This window comes from Pseudopipra pipra, chromosome 3 (assembly GCF_036250125.1).
Source record: "Pseudopipra pipra isolate bDixPip1 chromosome 3, bDixPip1.hap1, whole genome shotgun sequence".
NCBI classification, from domain to species: domain Eukaryota; kingdom Metazoa; phylum Chordata; class Aves; order Passeriformes; family Pipridae; genus Pseudopipra; species Pseudopipra pipra.
The window spans coordinates 86,069,589-86,087,614 of record NC_087551.1 but is presented as its reverse complement, the minus strand read 5'-3'; the positions used below and the strand labels follow the sequence as shown (position 1 = coordinate 86,087,614).

The window sequence follows — 18,026 nt, the reverse complement described above, 5'->3', positions numbered from 1 at the left end:
TATCATTTTAATTTTCTACATTACTTTTACATATGCTGGAGTACTGCCTACTGTACGTGCCATTGTCACATGTAACACATTTTGTTATCTAACTTTAAATTTGCTGATTTCTTTTTCTGTTTCCATCATTCCGTGCATTTAATTCATTGAAGAGCAAGCGACTTTTAACTCTCCCACAAAAGGTAAATATTTATGTAATTTTTTACAAATGTTTGGCAACTGTTGATACTCTCTTTTCCCTCAATATATGCCACGTCAGTATGTAATATTTAGTTAACAGTGTTTGGCATGTGAAAAAGTTCTTTCTCAAATATCTCTTTGCTAATCTGATGCCCCTCGTTAAAATCTGAAAATGGTTTCTCTTGTGATTTTTCATGTTCCTATTGAAATGCAATATACTGGATTTAACAGGAGTAGTTATGATATTTTACAAGGCTCAGAAGGTACTTGATTGAGGTAAAGTTCACACAAAGAATTAAGATTTTTCCTCAACTGTTCTTGTGCACAGTATCTGCTTCTAATGATGCAGCCATGGCCCTTGATATCTGTGAAGAATGTTTCGCAGATGTGCATCTAGGATCAGTTGGAGGTGACAATGACAGAAACTATCCTTTATATGTAGAGAGATTCTGAGCTATGTTCTATTTGCATGTCAATCCCATGACACTCAGAAAGTAAATCCTGATGTAGGACAAGTTTCTAGGGGCAGACATACGGTGCTCACCTCCTATGAATTTGACCTCCTGTCAGTTCTCCATGTCTGTGCTGATACCAGTGAATCAAACAACAGGTATCTAAGGCTGTCCCTTGAAATGCAAAGCATAGTCTGTCATGTCTTTAAAGGCCACATTGCAGAGATATCCTATTTTTTTTCCTTTTAGCTGAAAGTAGAATTTATATGAAAATCCAAATGAAGTTTGGAGAGAAAAAAAAAGAAAAAAACCCCAACCTTTTAATTTAAAAAGCAAAATACTATGCTGCACAAACATTAATAATGCAGATTAACCTTTTCTAACTTTTATTCCTGAGTCCTGCACATCTTAGGAAATTCTGATCTGAATACAGGCTTTGGTGGGTCAAAGCCAAACTGTGAGTTGAACTTGATTCAAGGAATTTCCTTCTACTTTTTGCTTTCTGAAAGGGTGAATGCTTAGGTAAAAATACAGCAGCTGCTCTACTAGCTATACATTCCAACCCCGATGCCAAGCATACACGAATATGTTTTCACAATAATGCTAGAAAAAAGATGAAAAAGAAATAATATTTAATTTAGGCATTAGCAATCACAGGTTGTTTTTGCAGGTTTAGGAGTATACTATGAAATGTCGTAAGAAAGTGCTAAGAGTGGTTGTTTTTACAAATTATTTCTGTCATTTTTGCTTTCTTCAATATTTGTATTTTTCTCAAACAGAACAGTACAAATCAATCTTACCTGTTTGTTGATTATGCCTCTTTCAAGTTCACAAACCTTGTCCTGTGATTTGGGCTGCAGTGGATGGTGTTTTGTTTAAAACAATGGACTTTATGCAGACAAACTAGACTGCCTGTAACAGGTTTGTAAAAAAACTTGTTTCCACAAGATTTGGATGGATCTGGCCCAAGATTTGGGCGTGTATAGAAGGTGGTGGCATATTTGCATGCAGATTCCTCTGGTTCAAGGATTGCAGATGCAACCCAGAGGCAGAAAAGAGCTGAGCAAAAGAAGAGAAGAGGGAAGAGGCAGAGTGCTGGCAGTTCTGGGGGACCATGAACATCTTAAATTGAGCTGACTTACACTAGTAGCCCAGTGTCACTTCTGATAAGAGGTTAAAAGAATAGACAGTAGGTGAATGGGAGATGAGAATGGGGCAATTACAGGATATTATGTGAGAAGAGACAGAAATATGAGGGAAAGCATATACTACAGATGTGAACAACACTGACCAGATAAATCTGCAACAAAGCAATCAAGCATCTGTCCCACGTTATCAATGGGAAAGGTTGAAAGTCTTCAGCAGATTATGAAAATGCTGACTAGGTTTGATGTCAAAACCAGTGGTTTACTTTTTTTCCCAAATTTTAAGAGATTTGTGTTTGTTTTCATGTTGTTTCATTTTAAATGGAAACTTCTGTGTGGATCATCCTTGAAAATGTTTGAGGAAGAACTGAATGTTGCCAGTTCAGGTTTTTATTTTGGCTTATCTTCCCTCTGGAGTCAGTTCTGAAACTCAAGATGGCCACCATGCCTCTGTGTGTACTGGGAGATCCAAGCTCATTTCCCAGCTTGGAAGTCTGACTATGTGCTTTGGTCATGCCTTAATTCTGACTGGGAGGAGGTCCAGAGCAGTATCAGCTCCCATGGAAAGGAAATCCGTGTGCACAAGCTTAAAGGAGACACAGCAGCTCTAGTCAGGTAGAGGGACCAGGGCTGCAGAGCAGGCTTCAGAGCCATCTCCCTTAATATCTGCACGTTGACATGAAGTACTCTTCAAAGTTGTTTATGCAAAGAAGCTGTAACAAGTTCTTTATCTTAGCAACAAATTGATTTTTCAGTGTTACTAACCTTACGTTTCAAAACATTTATCTGCTCATGATTCCAAAATTTTGTATGCTTTTTCAATTTCATGGTAGACTTTGCTCTGAATTTTTATAGTTGTGAAACCTGTCACAAGGATATTTTGTGCCTGCATATTGCAAAACTCACCTTGAAGGATGACCAGAAATAAACTGAAGACTCTGTGTTATTTCTGAAATGGATCATCCTGGTCCAACACTAGTGTGAATTCTCTTTTCTATGCCACACAGCCAGCTCTACACTAGGGGATTCTCCCATCCAAATCACACCATGGCTTTTTTCCCCTGCCTTTGTTATGGACATAAGTTCTGCCTAGTTTCTTCTTCAGCTGCCACTTCTCAGTTCCTCAAACCAGATAGTTTTTTCCCCCTGATTCCTATCCACAGAGCATCTAAGTAGCACAGACAGATGAAGCTCCTGGCTTTTGCTGAGTAGAAAGGCTAAGTGTACATGCTTCTAGGCTGCATTATGGCTGTAGCTGTTTGTCACTGTTCAGCTTTTTTACTGATTATGAAGATTGAAACTAAAGAATAGGTCAGACCTCTGTTGGCTTCTGGGATAAGTGCAATTCTCTGTTTCCCTGCTAGAACATGCTGGTTTTGCCCCAGAAACACTGTTACTATAAAATAGTCTTTATGAGATAAATTTTCACTTTAACTTACTTCTCAGTAGCTTCCTTATCCAAGCACTCTTTCTGTCATTTTACACTTCTAAACTTTTTCCTTTGAAGTTTGCATCATAAAGGATGTGTGATATGTTCTGGAAAGAGTTACAGCTATCTTAAATCTTGATGCAAATTTCTTCTTGTTATGTAGCTTACTCAAACATTTAATAGTGCAGTTAAGACTTGGAGGTTTCCCGAGTTGTGCTGTTTGCCTACACCTCCTCTTTCTGTCTTGGTCATCTTCAGCAGAAACAAGGAGTGGCTCAAGAGAAAATTCTGTATTTGTTGTAGACTCTACCATTACAGAAAATGGTACAGCCAGTGCTGAGGCATCAATAGGTTTTCTGTAGTCTAGAAAAGACAAGTATGATTATCAGTTTTAATCACAGACCAGATAGTGTCACCAGTCATTCTGGCATTAAGCCCATGCTTGGGTTTGAACACGAGTGTCCTTTTAGACACTTTCACTTAATACTGCAAGTGATGGAAAACTGTTCCTATGCTTAACCACCTGACTTTTTAAACGTATGTGTTAATACTTATCTGACTTTACCAACCTTTTTTGTCAAGTGTATGAGTGGGTTCTTTTTAGATGTTTTTTATTGACAAGAGTCACTGTTTTCCAAAGTCTGCAGAATGTAGAGTCTTTTTGATGATTGTTGTAATATGAAAGAGGTGGATACCTAAACAGTTGAAGCACAGGAATTAAAAACTAGAGCTAGAAAGGCAGGTATAGGATTTTTACTGTTGCTTGCTAGTTCAGTATTCCTGCCTGTGTACAATCCTTATTTAAATGATCCCACATAGTTTCCATACATTATGCTATCAGCTTAATGGATGGTTGTTTATAGCATCATGACATTTAAGAAATTTTGTAATTTCTTAAAGTTTAGACCCCCTTTCAAACCTTAGATAGAGAAGTTTAGGCCTTAAAAATACTTCAGTTTCTTTTGTGCTGGTTGCTGTTGTTAGTGCTGCTTTTTAGTTCTCACTAATTTTCATAGAATTGGTCTGTTGTTGATGCCAATGCAAATTTAATTTCTTTTAAAATCACATTTCTTGAATGGTTTGATTCACATTCTGTGGATAGCAGAAATGTGCCATATGATACATTCTGTCTACAATAGTTTTATTAAAAAAAAAGAAAAATGTTATCTGCCCTACTACATTTAATACATCAGTATAGTATATTGTTTTTGTAGTATTATTGTTGTGTTATTTTGTACATAATTGAAAAGGTGGCATGTATTCTGAACAGTTAGGATTCTAGCCAGGTCTAACTTCTCTATCAGTTAAACAGCAGATAGGGGTTGAAACATGCCCATACTAGTTTTCTGAGGATAGGAATAAAAATGAGGGCTGTCAACTAGTTGATGCCTTCAGATGTAACTATAAATCTTACCATAGTGCTCACATATTAAAAGGAGTATTACTAGTACATAAAGTCTTAGTAAACAGATAAAGTGTTAAAAAGATTAAGTGTCTCTCTCCTTTAAGAAAAAACAACTGTTAGCTAGTCCTAATTTTCTCTGAGGGTAGATAGTAGGCTGAAAATGAGATCTGTAGCTATTTTCTTTAGTTTATTCCCTACTTCTTTTAAGTAGTGTATTATGGACTTGCATATTGTATATTACCCCCAGTTTTCTTGCTGATGATGATGCTATATGACATGGAACGTCCCTTTGGTCAGTTAGGGTCAGCTGTCCCACCTGTCTCCTCTCACAGCCTACTTGGGGCTGTGGGGAGCCTGGATGGTATGGTGGGTTGCAGCATGAGAAATAGAATAGGCTTTGGTGCTATGCAAGCCCTGTTCAGGAATTGCTGAAACATCAGTGTGTTATCAACACTTAGTCGCAACTCTAAACCTTGGCACCACGCAGGCAGCTGTGAAGCAAATTGCCTCCATCCCAGTCAGACCCAGTACACCTGGGATTACAGGAGTCAGACTGGTTTATAAATAAATTAATGGAATTCAAATACAACATGTTGATTCCATTCCTATGTCTGTCTTTTCTCTCCTGCATGGCTTGATTCTTTATGTACATTATTGTCTTACAAACTTCGCGTGATTTAACAGTAGTAAAATCTTTGGCTATAAACTCTGACCCCTTATTTAAGTGGTCTGATCAATGAGCACTCTTTTTTCAATTACTTCTTTTACTGATTGATCTCACATCTGAATCATCAGCTCTTGAAAAGGTCAGAGTTATAGCTCTTTGCAGCATAACTTCTGACACCAGAGATTAAGATGCTGATGAAACTGTAGTAGTTGTAGTTACACCATTAATTTGAGACCCTTATGGTAAATCTCCATGTTTGTAATTTCTATGGCCACTGTACAATTTAAAGGTTTTAGGATTACAGTGCTTTGATCTGTAAATTAATGTGTAGTCTTACCTCTAAAGACCTCTAGGAAAAGCACTCTGTAAATACTGATGCTCTAAAAGAAAGTATACCCTATTTTTCTAAGAGGCAGGCTAAGTTCCTGAAGTATTTTTTGTGTCAAGTTTTTGTTACCTGTGGTAACCAGCTGTGTTCCAAGAAAGTAATGTGATCATATGGTGTTGTTACCTATGGTTGTTACAGTTTTCCTATTGTGCTTTTGCTACCGTGTTAGATTTTTTTCTGCTTCTTGTGATTAACATGTAAAGGTTATACTGGGCTACTTGTCAGGCAGATGAAATTTTCCATCACAGAACTGAGCTACAACATATGCTCAGATGTACTTGGTAAACAAAGCTAAAAAGAACACAGCTGTATTTTCTAGAGCAGACTTAATGTTTCGTATAATTACATGCTTAGAAATAAATTAACAGCCAATTGGTGCTAAATTCCATTTTATTCCATGCACAAACCCAAATTTCTCCATTAGAGAATTTAGATTTACTTCACAGTCCCCATTAATTTGTTCTCATGTTATTTTATATAATGATATCTAACAATGAAAACCAGAACATAAATGTGTTAAGATTGAGGATTTAAACATAACAAAAAATCAAGAATTACAGAATTAAAGTTGATTTACCCAATCTTGACTTCATTAATAATCTCTGAAACAGCATTTCATCACATAATAGAATATTCTTTCTCAGGCATCATAACTAATACAGACTAACATTATATCATACACATTCTTTAGTATAACATACAGTTGACAGGGTAAAGCACCTAAAATTCACACAATGAAAGAGTGATTTTTTTAGAGTAACTCTGATCTGTGCACCATACACAAATAGGGCTAAATTTTTAAAGGGGTCTCATTTTTCCCTCTGATTTCATATCCTCAGTCTATTTCGTGCATGTATGACAGGATTAAGATATCAAATTTTTTACTCCACTCCCTAATTGATATATCTTAATCCTTTCATATCTGTCCTTAAAATACGAGGCCATCTTTAAAAATTTCACCTAAAGTGCTCAATTTTGCCTTCAGATACCTCCATGCAACTTCCATTGAAGTAATTGGAGCTGTGCCTGCATATCTGATGGTGGAACTGGACTCATTGCAATTAAGGTACACATTTACTGACATAATTAGTCATCTGGAATAATTGCTGGGCCCAGTGTGACATTCTGCATGTGCAGAATTTGATAGATTAAACTCTGCGTGTGGGAGATTGAGGATTATGATAACTTTATTCCATGCCTTAAATTTGCACTTGTAGCAGAATTTTAATGTAAATTGATGTATTTAATTTTCCTATTTTTAAATAAGAAATGTGGAAGGAGGATGTGAAAGCAACATACTTTTCACAGTGATGGCTCTGTATATTCTTTCATACCGAACCAGCACATAGATATTCTGTTATTTCCACATTTACAGATGGTAAATGTGCACACAATCATGATTTGGGCAGTGACATACAGTTTAAAATATCCAATCCTGAGCTGACTGCTTTTTTGTATCTTTGTGCTTGCAAAGCACAAACAAAAAAATAAGTGTGTAAAGAATGCCACATTAACTAACAGCATAAAAGCCGCATATGAGAAGTTCAGTACCTCTTAATTCCAAATACAGATCTTTAACAAATGTGATACAGTACTTATTTTCCACTATTTTAAAATTCTCTGCATTTTGTGATTGCAAGTTGATTCCATGCAGTTTTTAAATTGCTGTCTCTCTCCCATCATTGGTCTGGGGCAGGCTGTTTGACTTTCAAAAGTAGTTGTTTTGGAGAGAGTAATATAAATCCGTGATTGACCCAAAAGCAGAAGATTTTGTGGAGGTTTTCCCAAATAAAAATGTGACCACAAATGCCAGCTTAAAAACTGTTAAACCACAATGAACATAGTGAGTACTCCTGTGATTTAGTTATTGACGAATATTCGGGTCTAGTTCCAGAACTGTTAAAAAGAGCCAGTTCTCATGGTATTGTAGTTCCAGTATTGCTTTGCATTTACAGTGTTCCAAATTTAAGAATACATAGTCCCCTCTGAAATTTATTCACTATCACAAAGGTTAACTTATTTTAAGGAATCCTTAGCCCAGAGGCTTTTGCACTACTCTCTCTGTTAGTGCAAGGTCATCTACCTGTGGCAGGCACAGTCAATATTAATTGAAAATTAATTAATTAATTGAGTTAATTAATTAACTTGTTCGAATTGAAGAAAATGCTCTTTATAGCCCCCCGGCTTCTTGAAAGCTTAAGATAAGACTTCTGTTTTTAATAAAACACTGCTATAGGAAAATTTAAAACATAAGAAAAAATAAATTATTTGAAATAAAGGTGAACCTTTGAAAGCAAAGTAGTGATTTTAGAGGACTTTTTGTTTAAAAAAAAAAAGCTACAAAAATACTGTTTTTTTGATATGACTGGTTGAATGAAGATATTATTCCTCTCAAATAGTCTGTAGCTATGGCAAGCAGTTATGTTTCAAGATAGTAGTAGGAGTTAATTACTTTAAAAATAAATTTTAATACCTGTTCCATGGATTAGTGCTTGGAATGCCATTGTAATATTTTATACATTTAAGCAAATACATTGTTAGATGATCATGGATTTATGTCCCCTGCATCCAGAATATTTAACAGGTTTATAATTCAGCCTATCCGCTAAATTCTTTCACTCTTTTCATATTTGTTGCACCAGCTTGATTATGTGTAGGAATTGGGATGTCTGCCCATTTTCAGGTAAAGACTCTCGCAATGGAAATGGTTGATTTCTTGACATTAGTGTTCCCTTGTTCTGTGCTTACACCCTGCTTGTTCTACATGTTTGTACATTTCTTTGTTTCGTGGAAATGGAAATAAGCTAAAATTGTTGCTAAACCATTTGTTCTTTTCCAAAAATTTTTCACTATTTTTAATTGATCTTCATTGTGTGTTTTTGCAGCAAGCTTAGTAGTGGAAGAGCGAACGAGACAGATGAAAATGAAAGTGCACCGTTATAATCAGACATCAGGGTCTGGTTCTAGCCAAGAACATGAGCGTGAGCAATATACCAAGGTAAAGTCAGTAGTAATGGAATGATACTTTGGCCTGAAAATTGAGGGCATAAACCTGTTTATTTAAAATATTATATAACCTTCAAGAACACTGTGTTTTAAAGCCTGGCAGAAATGTCTTCAAGTAATAGCTTTTTAACATCATTTTTGCCCCCCTCTGATGTGCATTAAACTTAGTCCTTGATGTCACCTAAAAGGAACCTGTAGATAACAAAACGCTTCAAACTTAATTCAAGGAAGAAAGATCCTTCAATAGCTGTTAAACAAAGCCATGTCACCTCTAGTTTAGGAAGGCCCTGGCCTGCAAATCCCTTGAGGCTGGAAAAGCAGGCCACGAAAGTATCATGGTATGTTGGCCCTACTCTAGGCCCTTGCTGATATCTGATGTGTAGAGAGCTAGGCAGAATTAGATCCAATCCCATGCAGCTGTTCTCATATTTCTATAATTTTTTGCATCCTAATAATATCATAGATGAAGTATTTCCTTTCTTGAAACACATACTGATTAATTTGATCTCCTTTTGTAATAAAAGTGTAAAGATTTTTTGTGATAATGAATTATACTTAAAATTATGTTAATGATGTTATATAAAGGATTTTTTTTCTTGATAATGCTAAAATGATTATTCTATAACCTTGTAAATTTAAACTGTATAGGCTTCTAAACAAATTGCTGTAAATGTCTTGCACATCCGCTCTGCTGCTTAGGAATCAAACTGTGAGGAACTGGATGTTGCTGGAGGCACAGGTTAAAATAATGGATAAGTGAGGTACTCAGCTGAAACAAAATCAGAAATTTATTTTGGAATTGTTAAATAGGAAATTGGGCATCTAACTTGTAATATGTAATAAATTTCAAAGTTTGGTTAAAAAACTTACTGCAGTTAAGTATGCAGACAACTTTAGTACAAATGTTTCTGTTTTGACACCACCTCATTGTGAACATAAAACTTCCTCAAAAGGAAGAGAAACAGGAGAAACAAGGCTTTAGGTCCTCAATTGCCAAATTGTGGGGTATGAGTGCTATTAAAATACCTCAATATTTGGGATGGAAACTTCCAGTGAGATCCTTTATCAGAAGCAAGAATTTGTATAATTAGAACAGCTCATTTGATGGTTGGGCGTTACCTTCAGAAGAAGTCCACTCAGGGCAAAAAGGTGAGATGTGCTGTCCCTGCAGTACTTCCCAACCAATAAACATGTTAGAAAAAACAGTAAAACTGGGGTTGATAAAGTTTGCTGGAGAGAAAGGTAATATGTAATCTGAGGACTTTTACCAGGATTTGACCAGAGATGTTTGTTTAGAGTCAAAGGCCAGTTTTCTCATTTGGATTGTATGGGTTAACCAATGTATGGTTAAATACCTGTTGGAAAACATCAACCTTCAATGTTACAGTTTTCTCTTATCCTTTAGAATCTTGAGTTTTCTAGTATCTTCTTTTGTTTTTAAGTATGTGTGGAAGTTAAATCAAAATTAAAAGTGGGATTAGTACTAAATAAAAAGAACACTGAAAATTCTTTTATTCAGAATTTTTTTCCAAGAGTATGAGGACAACTTTGAGGAAGCAAATTCTCTGTCAGTTGTTATAAGAAAAATATTTTTTGAGCACCTGATGTTCTGACAGGCATGTACTCTTTTTAATGCTAAAACAGTAGTAAGGAGAATAAATTAGTTGCCCTGGAGTTTAAATCTTTAACTTTTCATGTATTTTCTACATGATAATGCTTCAGTCCTAGAGTGGATGGTCCAAACTAGAATGAATTTCAAGTGCTGAGAAGAAATTATATTAGCCCATTCGAACACTCTTTATTATATTCAGTGATGTAGCTATTTGCTTCATATCACTATGGTGATAGTCATTCTTTTAAAAATGTTACCAAAGCAAACCTTATGCTACTGTCTTTACCCTGAGAAAATGCTGAAAGAGTCAAGAAAATAACCCAAACAGATGAAGAGTTAGGCAGCTCTAATGAAAAGGTAGTAAGGTGGTGCGGTAATGCTGATGACTGAGACTTCTAAGAACTGAAGACTATATCTAGTTTCTGCTGCCAAAATCTGTGAAAAGTCTTTGAAAGCTGCAGAAGAAGAGTTACTTTAAATAAAAAAACAAACAAACAACAACAACAACAAAAAAACCCCAAAACAAAACAAAACACAAAACTTAAGTGGTATAGGGAAAAATAAATATTAACTGACTAGTAAAGTAATGGCCATTGAAAGCAGAGTTTGTCCCTTTTTAACAGAAACACTTCTTTCTTTCCCAAGTATCAGTGTTTGCCCATTGCTTCAGAAAATAAATATATTCATTAGAGAAATTATGCTGAGCTGCATATTGATAAAATATTCCCTTCTCTGTTTCAGAGCAATCAGCTCACATGGATTTGATTCTTCCACTATTTTAGCATTTGCAAATATACTTGTTTTATTTACATATAAAATTCTCTAAACCTCTCAAAAATTTTCCCTCAGTATGGACTGGATGACATTTGCAATAGTTAATTATGCATATACAAAATAATTCCTTAGCTTTTCTGTTGTATTTAAACAAGAAGGTTTTTTCCAGAGGTATTGTAACCTGGCCTTTGCAATTTCCAGTCCATTTCTGGTGCATTTCTTCCATTTTTGTAACTTTTCCCACTCAATTTCTCAGTCTTCTAGTCTCAGTAAGCAAACAATAGTTTTCCAAGCATGCACCATGGAAGTTGTGTTTAAACATCCATTAATGGATTTTGAATAGGTAAATGTCTGCTCTGCAACATCTGTATATGTCTTCTGGCACTCTGTGGATTTAGTCCCGTACTGGTTGGAGTTCACAAAATTCAGTGGGGTCCATTCATTCAACTCATGGGCTTCACTGGAGTTTCCTCATAGTTTGACTTGCCCATATTTACTGTTCCCTGTTAGGAAGCTGAGTAGTGTTCATAGTAGTTTAGTTGGATACAATTATGAGAATAGTTATTTAGAATCACTGATGCTTAGTAGGCTCTCGAGCATTACGTGAGCTGCTCCTAAGACAGATGCTGTTGGAGTCAGTGATGAGTCCTGAACATACCAAGGTGCTGACTGCTGGGCTGTGATTCCTGGCAGCATTCAGAGGAACCCTATGTGAGCAGTAATACAACTCAAGGTCGTTTGTATGAGTCAGTGTTTTCTGACAAAATTCCTTGTTAGAGTAAGGTGCCTCAAAAGATAGCTGTGATCTCAAGAGTTGCATGAACCTCTGGCTGAATCTAGACCTTAATGTATCTGGTCTGGTTTTCTCTTTCCTCATGTTAATGTCCTCATTTTAATGCCCATTTAATTTTCTCATTTAATTCCCTCATTTTAAGCACATAATGAGGTATACGTTTGTAGAGGTTAGTTATCTGGGGCTTTTTTTGTAGTCAAAGGAGGGCACACTCCTTCAATTTTCAAAGCTGTGAACTCTTGCATTCTTCATTGTTTTGGGAGATAAATGTAGAAATATAAATACTTATTAATATGGAAGATAATTTAATTATAATGGACTATTAAATTACTTCCAAAATGTGCCTTATAATCAATAAGATTGCAAACATTGTTAGTTGTTAAGGAGCTGTAAAAGTGTTTGTGAAGTGCCCTCTTTTGGTTTATGTCTATGTTCTTCCCATTGATGCTAACACATCTGCAGTTCATCATACCTCTTTTTCTCCTTTTTGATGCTGTAGAAGAAGCAACAGCTCCACAGGTGGTAAAGTGAATGGAAGAACTGAATGTCAACTGTTTATAGACTACTGTCTTTGTAATGCAGACACAGAGAGTGCAGATAGTTTGGGCATTTGAAACTAGCTGCTATTAATGTTTATAACCCCAGACCTAATCTTTAGTAATTGCTATCAAAGTTACTGCAAACTTCAGCAACTCTCCTAATGTGATCAATAATGCACCTTGGAACAGAAATATTTCATAAGCTTTAAGATCGAGAGTTGAAAGAGAAGTGATTACACGGAACATATATTTTATTTTGAAGCTTAAAAATTATATAGTATTTAAATATAACATGTCAGGGAAATTTATTGCAAATAGAAATCTATAAAGAGCAGCAGTTTTCTGCTTTGCAGTAGAACTGTATCATATTACTTTTGAGCCCAGGTGGAAACCTGAACGCATTACTTCACTGCAGATACCAAATAAGAGGATCTTAGCCCATGATATTTTTTTCTGAATGATAAGTTCAGGTGTATTGCAACAGTAAAATATTCTCATTTTAGAGATCACTGCTTTGTGGAAGAGTACTATTTACTTCTCTTTATATTTTAAGGGGAAAAGTATTAACTTCAAAATTGCTTTAATTTCATTCATCTGTTAGCTGAGATGACTGATTATCAGACTGTATGAGGTATGGGTAGGAAATCAGTAGGAAAAGTGTATGCCCCCTGTAGAAGTTGGTGAATTGATTAGAAGCAGCAGCTAAGGGAAGGGAGAGGTAAATCCCAAAGAAGTAGTAGCAAAATGTAAACATTGTAGCACTCTGCATTAACTTCCATCATCGCCACTTTTTGTCCTAATCTCTATTTCTGTGAAGGGAAAGGTTTTCAGTTTCTGAGGGAATTACAGCCCTCATATGCAGTATAAAGGGGTAGGAAAAGCTCAGTTATGCCACGAAAATCTCATTTAGGAAGGGATGTTCCATGTTTTCTCCACTAGCTGTATGATTGCAATACAAAGGCAAGTAGAAGACATGGATTCAGTTTTTTCTTTGTCTCCTATCTCACCACAAAACTCTCTTTACCAACACATGAAAAACTGTCTTTTAAGCCAGTCTGATAGCTACAAAACAATTCCATTTTTTACAGACTGCTGGACTATAGGGAGCCAGACAGGGTGATGATACCTATATAGCCCTCACTTACAGTAAATGGTTTCATATTGATACTGAACAGTCATTCATGAGGCTTAATTGCTAAACCGCAACTAACTGGGACCTCTAATTTTCCTCTTAGTGTCCTAACCACTAAGCTGCATGACTGTGCTTGATGCTTTCTCTCTCTCCCTCCTCCCCATCTTTCCCAGCCCATGAAAGGTGGAGCAAATTCAGCACAAGTGAAACAGAGAGTCTTCTTCCTGACTGAAGTCCTGACATAGTCCACTGAGTTCAACTTTGTTATTTTGCTGTTGAATCATAAGTTGAGTGCTAAACAAACAGCCAGATTCAGGTGTGGTTTGGGACAAAGGCCAGCAGCCTACACCTCCCTCAGTACTTAGAAAGAAGACAGGCTTCTAGCAGGAAAGAGGAAGTCGCTGCATCTGGACTTGATGGTTCCCTTGATGGGAGAGTCAGCCTTCTCCAGCAGCATGTCATGATTGCTCAGGGACCACATGAGTCTTCTACCATTGCAGATTCACTGTATGCACTCTCAAACTCAGAGGCACAAAGAGAATATGGACTTTTTGGTGAGGAAGAAAAGCAACTGAGCATTACAAAGGTAGAGGGGAGAAGTCACTTTGTCTTCAGCAAATACAAATAAAACATTGAAGTATTTCTGAGACAGTCTCTTACCATGCATAAACCCCATGCGTTTGAGAGAGATTGCTTGGTTATATTTAAAAAAAACCAGTTTTTAAAACCTGACCTACAGAGGAACAATTTCTAGATATAATTTAAATATAGAGGATGGGTAAAATACCTATTTCACTGAAGTCAACATATATTTTATTACTTAATGGGATGATGATTTCTTTTGCGGATTGCAATTCTGTTTAGCTCAATGGAAAGCCAGATCTTTCTATTTGTTCAGATGTTTTTCATATTTTTAGATGTCTCATTTTTGGAGTAACTTGAAGGATTCTTTAGGAATTTTTTAGGTATTCTTCATTAAACATCAAAGCTGTCTCAGGAGTGGGGCAGTTTAACTTAAACTGGAAACAGTTAACCATTCAGATTTCCAGCCTCTGAAGGTTTATGATTAGCTTAAGTAAAAAGTTTTCATAGCTTTTATTCTTGCTTTGAATTTTCTCTTGGACTTTATAAGAAAAAGATGACAACTTATTATGAGATAGACCTGGTAAGAATTAGTATACTTTGTGTCCATTTTGGAGAGGTTATTTTGCAATCTGAAAGACAACAAGCAACAAAATTGTTTAACAGACTCTACAAGCTGCTTCCAAAAGCTGATCTGAATAAACATGTCGGCGTAGTCTCACCTGAATCCCATTGGTCATTTATGCTCAGCTAAATCACACCAAGTCACTTGGAAAGAAAACCTCCTGATAAATTCTTGCTGTAGTTGAAAATATTTTTGAATATAGAAGTTCTTGTTACCTCTGTTACCCACTTTCTGTTCTCTGTTACCCACTTTATTAAATCAGAGTTCTGCTGCATCTGTTTCCATGTCAATGCCTGTTAGACAAGTTATTTGAGCTCAAAGTTATCATGCTCCAAGCTATTCTGAAATCATCTGCAGAGTTTCATTTAGTATTTGAAGCTGAAAATTTACCTTTAGTAAAGCAGAGCTTTATCTCCTGCAGTTGTTTTTATTCAGTCAACCAATGCAAGGCCCTTATAGGGTACTGCTAAAAGTTTTTGCTAAAGAGTGTGCTAATACACACCTGAAAAACACACCGAGATAGTTAATTTGTATAATCTCTATTTCTTCTGCAGATTTCTATATTTACAGTTGGTGCTTAAAATCATCTTTATTCCTTCCCTTTCTCTACTCCTAGTAACTTCCTCATTTTATCTTCAATATTTTACCAAGAGGTTTCCAAGTGTGCTGTGGAGACCTCAAAAATAGTTGCTGAAAGGCACTGGAGCAGGAGAAGATAAACCTGGTTTGAGGACAGGAGACCTGATACATTCATCTGTACAAACTCAAGCTTATGTTTGCCAGAGTTTTAAAGTTAAGTCATGGCATTTCCTGACTGACTCAGTCTGCAACCCAGTGCCTAGTTGGAATTTGGATATTCACAGACTGTCATAGATTTGTGTATGATTCATAAACAAACTTTTATGTCTTGCGATTTTACAGAGCACAGATCTGGAAAATGAACTCCCTAGAGTGTCATGTCAAAAACTGCCTAGTTCTCCTCCATGTTAATAGTTTTCCCATAACATACCCTGGGAAGTATGCCATTGATTAAGTTGCTTTCCAGCCAAGAGTACCTTGCTCTCTAATGATAGTGGGTTTTTGTTCTGTGAACCTGAGAATTATTTGATCCACATGTATATGTGAGTGAAAATTTAGGTAAGGGTGGCATTGCTAGGATTTAAGCCTCCTTTTATATCTGTCTAACTGATGTTATCAGCAATAAGAGCATTATCTAATAGGCAGTGTGGTGTCACAGTTGATTTTAACTAATCAAGCTTCAGCTGTTAGCAAAGGTAAAATAACTTCTGTCCACATATTCCTCCTGCTGAGTCTTCTGCTAGTTCTAACGTGTGTGGATGTAAAAGCAACTAGATCAGGGAACTCATCTGCCTGAAAACAAATACTATATTTGCTGAGTTACCTTTCTGCCTAGCTAGTCCTCTAGTATCACAATGCAAAGAGATATTTTGAGACAGAAAATGTACTTTTTCAAATTTTTTCATAGAACTTAGGAACTGAAATCAGTTCCCAATATCAGCTTCTTGTAGCATTACATTTCATTCAGGCTTATATGCAATTCTGTTCCAAACTAACTCTGTACAGGTATTTCATAGCATATATTTTTAATATTTTAAAAATTTAAAAAAGAGTCTGTAGTCAAATAGATGGTATGCATGTGCTTGAGATGTCTGTCCACTGCATAAATATTTCATTATTGTAGTTCCAGTGTATTTAGCAGCTTATTTAATTTCCAATGCTGTATTTTATTCCAAGTATCTTCTTTAGTCCATAAATAATGTTTGATTTCCACACTAGACATAAAGGCATTATTTAATGCAGGCAATTCTTTGAATTTCATACAATTTTCTTAGATCTAAAAGCAGTTAGAGAGAATTGTCATACTTAGGTCATTTGTTGTCTCAATAAATGTGTTATGTTCTGATGAGACTCCTCACCCTTTCTTTTCTTGATCTCTAGTATAATATACAAACAGATCAGTACAGAAGTTGTGATAACGTCTCTGCCAAATCATCAGATAGTGATGTCAGTGATGTGTCAGCCATTTCCAGAACCAGCAGTGCCTCACGCCTCAGCAGCACAAGTTTTATGTCAGAGCAATCTGAGCGCCCTCGGGGCAGGATCAGGTGAGTTCTCCATGCAGCTTCAATTATATCACACTCCCTCTTTCATTTAGTGCCAAAATATAACCATAAATCCTTGAAACTAGATAACCACAACATAAGAATTTATGAGAAATGTTATGCACATATTAACTTCTTCTATTTCTGGCCTAAAATGACAATATTTTTGCAGTTGTCCATCTAAAACAGAAAGCAAACTTCCCATCAGGAGATAACAGATTAATGCAAGTATTTATGGCAAGTTGAACTTGACCACAGGCTATGATCTCATTGTTGCCCAAGAATCAGTGTAATCAATATCTCAGTAAGCTATTACAGGAGAAATATTACTAGATTTTTTTATTTAAACAATTTTTTCTCATAAAAGCTTGGTTTCTCTTTCTCTCAGTCTATTTATTTTTCCCTACCTACCTGCTTTTATTTTGCTATTTTCATGTATATGATAAATTCCAAGATTTGAAACAAGTATTCGTATAGTAATTTTGATATCTCCTGTTCAAAAGTCGATTAATTCATTTGCATTATCAATAATCAAATATATCTTCCATCCTTGATGCTAATCTATTCTGGGTTTAGTAATTTTTTTAGATGCATAGATTACTTTTTGTTTTCACTTAACTTGATGACAAAACTCCCAGCAGCTACAACAGCCGAAAGATTGGCTTGGTAGTCTTTGATTACATCTGCCAATTTCTAAACTCGCAAAAATTTGACTTGAAGTGTTATAAGACACAAGAAGGATTAGAAACTAAAAGAAATTATCCTTATGAGGAAATCAGTCTGATAAAAGTCCAAAAGGCATCATTTAGCACCTCAGAACGCTCCTAGATAGACTCAATATCTGAGAAGCTCAACTGCAGACTTTTTGATCTGTTTATGCAATGGGAAGGGATGCTAGGGAAACTCAGAAACTGGCCTCTATGTTTGAGCTAGGTCCATCTCATTTTCTTTTTAAGGAATGTTCAAAGTCATGTTTCAGATTGGTGAAGGTATAACCTGACCTCTGCAGTAATCCACAATCCAGCAGAATGCTGCAGTGGAACTGTAAATGTATTTAAAGTCATTTCAATTCATGTCCTTAAATGCTGACTTCATTGTGTCCTAGCTTTTCAATGTTTGTCTCTTAAAAAAAGGTTTATTCATACCAAAATACCTCTATTTTCTTGATATTGAA

At 35.9% G+C, this 18,026-nt stretch overlaps 1 protein-coding gene across 50 annotated transcripts in view; it reads left to right on the top strand.

The window, feature by feature from the left end:
- The window catches only part of RIMS1 (regulating synaptic membrane exocytosis 1), a 318,203-nt gene that overhangs the window by 239,721 nt on the left and 60,456 nt on the right, over window positions 1–18,026 (top strand). For 31 of the 50 annotated variants that reach the window (XR_010429395.1, XM_064650149.1, XM_064650188.1 and 28 more), the window contains 3 exons: window positions 153–182; window positions 8,552–8,664; window positions 16,689–16,855. The exons of 2 other annotated variants lie outside the window; for them this stretch is intronic. Coding sequence is in view for 47 of the 48 variants with exons in the window: in XM_064650149.1 (XP_064506219.1) it covers window positions 153–182; window positions 8,552–8,664; window positions 16,689–16,855 (310 nt within the window). In the remaining variant the exon portion in view is untranslated. The remainder of the gene's footprint in view (window positions 1–152; window positions 183–8,551; window positions 8,665–16,688; window positions 16,856–18,026) is intronic. 17 more of the 50 variants (XM_064650189.1, XM_064650142.1, XM_064650171.1 and 14 more) reach the window with 1 other exon arrangement.